The following is an 11562-nucleotide window of genomic DNA, read 5'->3' as shown; positions in this document are numbered from 1 at the left end:
GACATCAAGGCAGCATTTGACAAGAGTGTGGCATCAAGGAGCCCTGACAAAATTAATGTCATTGAGATCAGAGGTTAAAATCTCCACTAGTTGGAATCATACCTAGTACAAAAGAAGACAGCTATGCTTGTTTCAAGTTAGTCATCTTAATGCCAGCGCATTGCTGTGGAGATTCCTCAGGATCATGTCCTAGGCCCAACCATCATCAGCTGCTTCCCTTCACCATAAGGTCAGAAGTGGGGATGTTCACTGATGACTGTACAATGTTCAGCACCATTCAAAACTGCTCAGATGCTGAATCAGTCCATGTCCAAATGCAGCAAGACCTGGACTTGGGCTGATAAGTAGTATGTACCATTCACACCACACAAGAGCCAGGCAATGACTATTTCCAAGAAGAGAGGACTTAACCATCTTGTTCATCAACAACCTGGTGATTACCATTGACCAGAAGCTGAACTGGACCAGAAGATAAAAACTGCAGTTACATGAACAGGTCAGAGGCAGGGAATTCTATGATGGATAACTCATCTCCTGACTCCCCAATGCCTGCCCGTCCTCTACAACGCACAAGCCAGAAGTATGGTGCATTACTTTCCACTTGCCTGGATGAGCGCAGCTCCAACAGCACACAAGAAGCTTGAAACCATCAAGGACAAAGCAGCCCACTTGATTGGAATCCCATCCACCACCTTCAACATTTACTCCCTCCACCAGTGATGGACAATGGAGGCAGTGTTAACCATCTACAATTAATCCACCAAATATCTTTTGCCAGCACTTTCCAAGCTATTGCCCTTTGCCACCTGTAAGAACAAAGGCAGCAGACACAAGGGAACAGTATGACCTTTAAGTTCACCTTCAAGTGATACACCATCCTGACTTCGTCATATGTTGCTGTTCTTTGACTGTTGCTTGGTCAAAATTCTGGAATCCAAACAACATTTTGGGTGTACCTTCACCAGATGGACTGTGGCTCAAGAAGGTTACTCACCACCACCTTTCCCTGCACAATTATTGATGGGCAATAGATGCTGGCTTTGACAGTAATAGTCACACTATAAAGAAAAGTTCTCCCTGAACCTCTCTGTCTTTCCATTACATTTCCTCCTATAAGATGCTCCATAAACCTATCACACTGACCAAGCATTTGTTCACTTGTCCTAATATTTCCTTTTGTGGCTTGGTGTCAAATCTTGTCTGATAACATGGCCATGAAGCACTTTGGACACTCCGACTGCATCAAAGATGCTATCCCAATGTAATTTAATGTTGTCCAAGTAAGAACCACAAGAGCCTGGGGAAGGGGGTGAGGAGCAGAGGGCTGGGAAAAGAAAACCATCTTTACATTATTTGCACAAATGAAATGTTGAGTGACACACAGTCAGGCTGTTGATGAACACAAAGTTGAGCAGTGCTTTTCTCGTTTTATTCCTTTTAGGTTCTGAGGATCTGAAAATCTTCAACCACGTCTCTGAAAGCGAATCCGAGTCAACCAGTGATACGCTGCCATCTGAGGAGACATTACCATTAAGGCGAAGGGTAAGGACAAATGCTATCTAAGGAGGATACTGTCACGCCCTACTAACAATTAGATAGTGAAACCCTGGAAGGTAAGGGTATGAGCAATCAGAAGTGAACATTATCGAAATAGAAGACAAAAATTAGCCAATAATTTACACCATGTCCCATTTCAGCTATGTCTGCAGCATAGGGAAAAGCCATTCATCCAAACTGGCCTGTGACAGTGTCTATGTTCATTGCAAGCCTCCTCTTTATCTCGTCCTATCAGCGTATCTTTATATCCCTTTCTCCATCGCGCTTTTATTCAGCCTCCTCAAATTCATTTATGCTATTTGTCTGAACCACTCCATATGGGAATGAGTTCCGCATTCTCAACACACGGTCTGGGTAAAGATATTTCTCCTGAATTCCCAATCAGACTTATTCATGATTATCTTACTTTTGTGGCCTCTAGATTTTAGTTTATTTCTTCCTGGATTGTGAATAGAACATAAGAACATAAGAACATAAGAAATAGGAGCAGGAGTAGGCCATCTGGCCCTTCGAGCCTGCCCCGCCATTCAATAAGATCATGGCTGATCTGTCGTGGCTCAGTTCCACTTTCCCGCCCTCTCCCCATAACCCTTAATCCCCTCTCTTATCAAAAACCCATCAACCCGCTTCTTAAAAATATTTAGCGAGGCAGCCTCCACCACTTCAACGGGCAGAGAATTCCAGAGATTCACCACCCTTTGAGTGAAGAAGTTCCTCCTCAACTCCGTTCTGAACCGCCCCCCCTTTATCTTGAGGCTGTGCCCCCTAGTCCTACTGTCTTTTTTGAGCGGGAAGAGTCTTTCCACCTCTATCCTATCCATCCCATTCATCATCTTATACGTCTCAATGAGATCTCCCCTCATTCTTCTAAACTCTAACGAGTACAAGCCTAGTTTATTCAGCCTCTCCTCATAGCTCAACCCCCTCAACTCCGGTATCAGCCTAGTAAACCTCCTCTGCACTCCCTCCAAGGCCAAAATATCCTTGCGCAGGTGCGGTGCCCAAAACTGCACACAGTACTCCAGCTGCGGCCTCACCAATGCCCTATACAGCTGCAGCAAGACCTCCCTACTTTTATATTCAATCCCCCTCGCTATGAAGGCCAGCATCCCATTCGCCTTCCTGACCACCTGCTGCACCTGCAGGCTGGGTTTTTGCGACTCATGCACAAGGACCCCGAGGTCCCTCTGCACCGTCGCCTGCTGCAGTTTTTCGCCCCGTAAGTAATAGTCCTTCCTACCATTCTTCCTACCAAAGAATATTGCTAGGAAGGTCAGCATTGATTATTTAACCCTAATTGGCTTTGAGAAGTTGATGGTGAGCTGTCTTCTTGAGGCACTACACCCATTGTGTTGTTAGGCAGACTGCACCAGGATTTTGACCCAGCGACAGTGAAGCAACAATGATATTTTTCATGTGTGAGAGTTTGCAATGGGTAGTTTTCTGTTGCATCTTGCCCACATGTCTCTATGTCTTCCCTGTTAAGCCCCGTCACAATTTTAAAAGTCTCTATCTTGCTCTAGAGTGAAGAACCCCGGTCTGTTCAATCTTTCCTGAAACATATCTCAATTCTGGTAACATCCCTTAAATCTGTCCATTTGTATTTTATGTAATATGGAGAACAGAACTGCACCAAATTTTCGTCTAAGTAAGGTTGGGTGCAAATTTAACCAATTCAACATACTCAACATCCATTGACCCTGTCTATACTTCCCACTGCCTCGGCAAAGCAGCCAGCATAATTAGTGACCCCCATGCACCCTGGACATTCTCTCTTCCATCTTCTTCCGTCAGGGAAAAAGATACAAAAGTTTGAGGTCACATACCAACCGGTCAATAATAGTTTCTTCCCTGCTGCCATCAGACTTTTGAATGGATCTACCTTGCACTAAGTTGATCTTTCTCTACACCCTAGCTATGACTGTAACACTACATTCTGCACTCTCTCCTTTCCTTGTCTATGAATGGTATGCTTTAGAAACATAGAAACATAGAAGATAGGAGCAGGAGGAGGCTTTTGGCCCTTCGGGCCTGCTCTGCTATTCATTACAATCATGACTGATCATCCAACTCAATAGTCTCATCCTGCTTTTTTCCCAAAAGCCTTGATCCTATTCTCCCCAAGTGCTGTATCCAGCCACCTCTTGAATACATTCAATGTTTTGGCATCAAATACTTCTTGTGGTAATGAATACCACAGGCTCACCACTCTTTGGGTGAAGAAATGTCTCCTCACATCCGTCCTAAATGGTCTACCCTGAATCCTCAGACTGTGACCCCAGGTTCTGGACTCCCCCACCATCGGGAACATCCTCCTGGCATCTGCCTTGTCTAGATTTTTGTTTGTATAGCACACAAGAAACAATACTTTTCACTGTTTACTAATGCATGTTGACAAAAAAAAATCAAAATCAAATCATTTAAGCGCATTTTAATTGTTTCCCACCAGAAGGAAACTCCTATTCTAGAGTTTATTTGGTTCCTATTATTTTCATTTCTGAGTTTACTAATATGAGTCACCATCTGGACTGAGGGATAGATATCATTGTGAAGGGTTTCTGTCTCCACCTGTCAACTCAAGGTGCCTATCTTCTGCTTCTCTATGTGAAACACACCTTTCAGGTGGGGTGGAAAATCCCCAAAACATAATTACAAAGAGGAGTAGGGGAGTTCTCCTCAGTGCCCTTTTCAATATGTATCTCTCAATCAACGTCAATAAGATGAAGCAGTTATCTGGTCATTATCACAGTACTATTGATTTGATATAATTTATTATTGTCACAAGTGCTGAGATACAGTGAAAAGTATTGTTTTGCGTGCTATCCATACAAATCATACCATACATAGTTTGCAAAGCCAGGCTCCTGCGCCATCTCGAAATCCACAGTGAGATCAGTCATACATCACCATTCTCTCTCCATTCCCTGTGTCATGGGGACTGCCTGCATGTCCTTTAGGGCCTTGTGTGGAGAGCAGGTTTGTGAATGAAAGGAACATGACCAACAGGGGAACTAAATAAAGTTTTAAGATGAACTAAAAACAGTAACTTGCACACTGGATTGCTGCCCTACATTAACAGATCAATAAAGAGACAGAGATTGCAAACATGTGGTGGAGTGCGCATACAATTCACTCAGGATTAATTGGAGTTTGCGGGATTTCACTTCTCAAACCAATAATCCCTGAAAACACTGAAGTTTGCTATGCACAATTGGTCACAGTGTTTCCTATATCATATCAGTGACTACATGGTACATGGCTGGCACAGTGGTCAGCGCTGTTACCTCAGAGCAGCGGGGATCCAGGTTCTATTCCCAGCTTGGGTAACTATGCAGAATCTGTACATTTGAGTTAATTTATCAGTGTCATAGTAGGCTTATATTAACACTGCAATGAAGTTACTGTGAAAATCCCTATGCCTGTGTGGGTTTCCTCCAGGTGCTGCAGTTTCTGTCCGAAAGACGTGCTGATTGGGTGCATTGACCATGCTAAATTCTCCCTCAGTGTATCTGAATAGGCGCCAGTGTGTGGCAACTGGGGGATTTTCACAGTAACTTATTGCAGTGTTAATGTAAGCCTACTCGTGACACTAATGAATAAAATACACTTCAGAAGTATTTCATTGGCTGTAAAGTGGTTTGAAATATCCTAACGGTCTGAAAGACACTGTGGAATTGTCAGTTTAATTTACTGCCTTTCTTTCCAGTTTTGATTTGCTGACAATTACCAATTAATTTTTACATAAAAGGAACTTGCTTTTCATTCAGTTCACAGGATGTGAGCTTCACTAGCTAGGCCAACTGTTACTGCCTATCCTTAGCAGCCCTTGAGTGGGTGGTGATGAGCCATTTTCTTGAACCAGTGTGGTCCTATGGTGTAGGTACACTCACTGTGCTGTTATGAAGGCAGCTCCAGGATTTTGACCCAGTGACAGTGAAGGAACGGGGGTATAGCTCCAAGTTGGGATAAGGTGTGGCTTGGAGGAGAACTTTCAACTGGTGGTGTTCCCAGGTGTCCACTGCCTTTGTCCTTTTCGGTGGAGGTTGCGTTTTCGGATGGGCTCACTGTGAAATTAAATATTGCCTTCTGTGTTTCGTTTATGGCACATGGTGTGCTCCAAAAAGGCCAAACCCTTTCTGATAAATTACTCCTGGAAAATAAGCAAAATTTAATTAGACTCCACATTTCCTCAGTTGAGAATTATCACAGAACACTGCAGAGCAGAAGAGGCCCTTCGGCCCATCGAATCTGCACCGATACATGAAATACCCTGACCTGCCCAGCTAATCCCACTTAGAATCATAAAATCCTACAGTGCAGAAGGAGGCCATTCGGCCAATCAAGTCTGCACCGACCACAATCCCATCCAGGCGCTAACCCTATAATCCCCTGCATTTATCCTAGCCAGTCCCCCTGACACTAAGGGGCAATTTAGCATAGCCAGTCCACCTAACCTGCACATCTTTGGATTTTTTATTTCTTTCTTTGAACTTGCCAGCACTTGGCTCATAGCACCAAGATCATCAACTTTTTAGTGGGTTTTCCCATAAGTTAGGATAGAGATACTATATTTACAGCTAAGCTGTCTCACACCCACGGTGAGTTACTGATGTTCAACCCTCAAACAGCAACAATAGACCCAACGATCTGGCGATTGTCAGATTGCTATTTGTGGGATCTTGCTTTTTATAAATTGGCTGCCATGTTTCCTGCTTTTCAATGGTGACTACACTCCAAAATGTGGTTGTAAAGTGCTTTGGAATATCCTGAGGTTGAAAATGGTATTGTATAAATGTGAGTTCATTCCATTATGCTGTGGAAGTGAATGATTGGTCTCTGGTGATTTGGTGAGTTTTTGTCTCTTCTGCTTTCAGGAAGGTCCGAGCTTCAGGAGGAGGAGGAAGATGCGGAATTTTGCTCTGCAGCAAGTGAAACAGGAGGAAGTAAAGCGACTCCACAGAGCACAGGTAGAGTCCAGAAATGATTTGGCATTACCTTCAGACAAAGCCAAAAACAGCAGAGAGTAGATGAGGAATGCTTGTATATCTCAAAGGATGGTTATAGTTTCAAGCCCTGTGGCAAAGTAATATGAGTGGAGCACTGAGAGTTATGGAACTGCTAATGCACTTTGAGAATGACGTTGATAGCAATGCCCACATCCCATAAACATATGGTTCATATCATTGGACATGATGATTCAGTTGCATATTCCGTAACCTAAAAATCCGTTGATCAAAGAATGAGGAATTTTGGTAGTTAATTACCTATGAGTAGCCAGCACACCTTAGTGCACGGTGGTTAGCATTCAATTCCAGTCTCAGGTCACTGCCTGTGTGGAGTTTGCACATTTTCCCCATGTCTGCATGGGTTTCCTCCAGGTGCTCCTGTTTCCTTACACACTCCAAAGATGTGTGGGTTAGATTGATTGGTCATGCTAAATTGATACTAGTATCAGGGAATTAGCAGAGTAAATATGTGAGGTTACAGGAATAGGGCCTGGGTGGGATTGTGGTCGGTGAGACTTGATGGGCTGAATGGCCTCCTTCTGCACTTTAGGGATTCTATAATTCTATGACCTTCAAGATTTCCTGATGGCTTGTACATCTTGATTAGGTTTTCTCCTGCTGATCCAAACCAGCATGGTTTCTGTCTTGTGATGTACACTTCCATTCTCTAGTGTAAAAGTGAAGAATGAGACTCATTGCATTAGTACAAAGGCTTCTAACACCTCCCCACCCCACCCCCAATTGCTATGTCTTCCATTGACACCAATATTGCCTCTAGTTACATTGCAGGATGGGGGCATTTCTCTTGTGGAGAATGCTGATGTGTGACCAGGTTAATTGCTGTAAAGTTACATAGGGCTATGATGGCTGGATGTGGAGAAACTGCTTTCTCCTCGGGTGTGTCCAGAACAACAGGACATAACAATAAGATAGCCACTAACCGATTAAGTATAGAAGGAATTGCTTTGCATTGAAAAGGGTGTGAACTCATTACCAAGTGGAGTGGTAGTGAGTTCCTGTGCACAAGAAACAAGACAAATCCAACCCAGCCAATCACCGCCCCATCAATCTACTCTCAATCATCAGCAAAGTGATTGAAATGGTCATCAGAAGTTCTATCAAGCGTCACTTAGCAATAACCTGCTCAGTGACGCCCAGTTTGTGTTCCACCAGGGTCACTCAGTTCCTAACTTCATTACTGCCTTGGCTGAAACATGTAAAAAGAGCTGAATGCCAGAAGTGAGGTGAGAGCGACAGCCCTTGACATCAAGACAGTATTTGACCGAGTGTGGCATCAAGGAGCCCTAGAAAAACTAGAGTCAATGAGAATCGGGGGGAAACTCTTCACTGGTTGGAGTCATACGTGGCACAAAGGAAGATGGTTGTGATGGTTGGAGGTCAATCATCTGAGCTCCAAGACATCATTGCAGGAGATCCTCATGGGAATGTCCTAGGCCCAATGATCTTCATCAATGACCTTTCACCATCATAAGGGAATGTTCGCAGATATCTGCACAATATTCAGCATTCATAACTCTTCAGATACTGAAGCAGTTCATGTCCAAATGCAGCAAGAACTGGACAATATCCAGCTTTGGGCTGACAAATGGCAAATAACAGTCACACCACACCACACAAATGCCAGACAATAACTATCTCTAACAAGAGCGGATCTAACCGTCACCCCTTGACATTCAATGGCATTGCTATCACTGAATTCCCCCACTATCAACATCCTAGGGTTTACCATTGACCAGAAACTGAACTGGACTAGCCATATAAATTCTGTGGCTGCCAGTGCAGGTCAAAGGCTAGGAATCCTACAGCAAGAAACTCACCCCCTGACTGCCCTGCCCCAAAGCCATCTACAAGGCACAAGTCAGGAGTGTAATGAAATGCTCTCCACTATCTTGGATGAGAGCAGCTCTGACTACACTCAATAAACTTGATGCCATCCAGGACAAAGAAGCCTGCTTAATTGCTACCCCCTTCCACAAACATTCACTTTCTCCACCACTGACAAACAGTGGCAGCCGTGTCTACCATCTACAAGATGCACTGCAGGAACTCAGCAAGGTTCCATAGACCCATGACTTACCCATGACCACCACTATCTAGAAGGACAAGAGCAACAGATACCCGGGAACACCACTATCTGGACATTCCCCTCCAAGTCACTCACTTTCCTAACTTGGAAATATATCGCCATTCCTTCACTGTCGCTGGGTCAAGATCCTGGAATTCTCTTCCTACTGAACTGCAGGTGTACCTACACCTCGAGGGACTGCAGCAGTTCAAGATGGCCGTGTGCGAGCATCACCTTCTGAATGGGAACTAGGAAAGGGCAATAAATGCTGGTCTAGCCAACAACGCCCACATCCTGTAAATGAATTTAAAACAGGTGTATGCCACATGATTTTGGGGGAAGATTTGATGCTTCAGTGAGGGAAAAAGGAATAGAAGGAATTTGAGGTAGGCAGAGAAGGGGTAATTAGGGTAGGACGAGGCTCATGGGAAGTCTAAAGAATCAGTTGAGTCAAATGAAATAAAAAAAGAACATAGAATCATAGAATCTTACAGAAAGAGGCCCTTTGGCCCATCGAGTCTGCACCGAACACAAACCCACCCAGGCCCTAACCCAATATCCCTACATATTATACCCACTAATCCCTCTAACCTACGCATCCCTGAACACTAAGGGGCAATTTCTTAGCATGGCCAATCAACCTAACCTGCACATCTTTGGACTGTGGGAGGAAACCGGAGCACCCAGAGGAAACCTACGCAGACACAAGGAGATTGTGCAAACTCCACAAACATACTGGATAAACTCAGCAGCTCTGGCAGCATCTGTGGAGAGAGGAAACAAGTTAACGTTTTAGATCTAAATGATCTTCTACAGAAATTGAGTTAAGTAGCCTGTTTCCATGCTGTCGCCAAGTATTGTCCAATAGAAACTGTTGACTAACACGTGTGTTACTATGGCAACATTGTTTGAAACGCATGCAATAATTTTATTTGAAAAACAACTCATTCACAATCCAGGGTAAACACACTTCACACCTTTGTTTATTTACCTCACAAACATCAACCACATTCAGTGATCCAGGAAATATAAATGCCACAATGGTGAAAAAAGCTCTCAAACATTCTAATTTCGGCAGGATTTTCCAGCCCCACGTGACACAGGATCATCCAGTCCTGCCGAATGTTAATGGACATTTGGCTGGGCCACTGGGGGGATTAGAAAATCCCAGTCTTCACCCATTTTAACAAAAACATCTGTATGGGTAAATTTGTTGGAAGGTATTTTGAGAGACAGGATCTACAGGAATTTTGAGAGGCATGGATTGATTTGGGACAGTCAGCATGGCTTTGTGAGTGGAAAATCATGTCTCATGAATTTGATTGAGGTTTTTGAAGGGGTAACCAAGAAGGTAAATGAGGGCAGCAGAGTTGATGTTGTCTACATGGATTTTAAAGTTTAATCTCACGGGATCCAGGGTGAGGTAGCCAATTGGATACAAAATAAGCTTGACGACAGAAGACAGAGGGTAGTTGTAGAGGGTTGTTTTTCAAATTGGAGGCCTGTGACCAGTGATGTGCCTCAGGGACCAATGCAGGGTCTATTTCTATTTGTTATTTGTATTAATGATTTGGATGAGAATTTAGGAGGCGTGTTTAGTAAGTTTGCAGATGACACCAAGATTGGTGACATAGTGGACAGTGAAGAAGGCTATCTAGGATTGCAATAGGATCTTGATCAATTGGGCCAGTGGGCTGACGAATGGCAGATGGAGTTTAATTTAGATAAGTACGAGGTGATGCATTTTGGTTGATTGAACTAGGGCAGGACTTACTCAGTTAATGGTACGGTGTTGAGGAGAGTTACAGAACAAAGAGATCTAGGAGTACAGGTTCATATCTCCTTGAAAGTATAGTCAAAGCTGGACAGGGTGGTGAAGAAAGCATTCAGCTAGGTTTAATTGGTCAAGACATTGAATATAGGAGTTGGGATGTCTTGTTGAAGTTGTACAAGGCATTAGTAAGGCTACACTTGGAACAGTGTGTACAGTTGTCGTTACCCTGTTATAGAAAGGACATTATTAAACTAGAAAGAGTGCAGGAAAGATTTACTAGGATGCTACTGGGACTTGATGGATTGAATTATAAGGAGAGGCTGGATAGACTGGGACTTTTTTCTCTGGAGCATAGAAGGCTGAGGGGTGATCTTATAGAGGTGTATAAAATAATGAGGAGCATAGATAAAGTAGATAGTCAACATCTTTTCCCAAAGGTAGGGGAGTCTAAAACTAGAGGGCATAGGTGTAAAGTGAGAGGGGAGAGATACAAAAGGATCCTGAGGGGCAATTGTTTCACACAGAGGATGGTGAGTGTCTGGAATGAGCTGCCAGAGGTAGTAGAGAAGGGTACAATTTTATCTTTTAAGAAGCATTTTGACAGTTACATGAGTAAGATTGGTAAAGAGGGATATGGGCCAAACACAGGCAATTGGGACTGGCTTTATGATAAAAACTGGGCAGTATGGACAAGTTGGGCTGAAGGGCCTGTTTCCATGCTGTGAACCTCTACGACTGTAAGAAATGCACCAAAAAGGTTAAAGCTCATACACATGTGCCATGTGAAGGAATATTAAGATCAGATGGCACATGAGAGTATTCCTTTCTATTCATTAGGTTTGCAATTTGATCCATCTGGATTCCTAATTAGCCACATGTGGCTCACAAATTGGATGGGACACTTTATGGTTGGGATTCTCTGGCTTCGTTCATGGCAGGACCCATTACGAATGAAAATGGAAAATTTGGCAAAACCCCGTTCGCTCGCAGCGGCAGCAGGAAATTCCAACCGCATATGGGGACAGAGGATTTCCACCATTAGCTCAATCATTTTAACTTAAGTTGCCTGATGGGGATCCTGTGGGAGCCTGCCCAACACTGTCCTCCACTGGTTGCAATGTGGAGTAAAATCGTGTGGG

At 43.7% G+C, this 11562-nt stretch overlaps 1 protein-coding gene across 6 annotated transcripts in view; it reads left to right on the top strand.

Annotated features, from left to right (window-relative positions):
* The window catches only part of LOC145343759 (F-actin-monooxygenase MICAL2-like), a 255306-nt gene that overhangs the window by 224705 nt on the left and 19039 nt on the right, over positions 1-11562 (top strand). For all 6 annotated transcript variants that reach the window (XM_080190063.1, XM_080190062.1, XM_080190065.1 and 3 more), the window contains 2 exons: positions 1442-1542; positions 6432-6524. In XM_080190063.1, coding sequence (XP_080046189.1) covers positions 1442-1542; positions 6432-6524 — 194 coding nt within the window. The remainder of the gene's footprint in view (positions 1-1441; positions 1543-6431; positions 6525-11562) is intronic.

This window comes from Carcharhinus amblyrhynchos, chromosome 6 (assembly GCF_965287045.1).
Source record: "Carcharhinus amblyrhynchos chromosome 6, sCarAmb.v2.hapA, whole genome shotgun sequence".
NCBI classification, from domain to species: Eukaryota; Metazoa; Chordata; class Chondrichthyes; order Carcharhiniformes; family Carcharhinidae; genus Carcharhinus; species Carcharhinus amblyrhynchos.
This window is presented reverse-complemented; position numbering and strand designations above follow the sequence as displayed.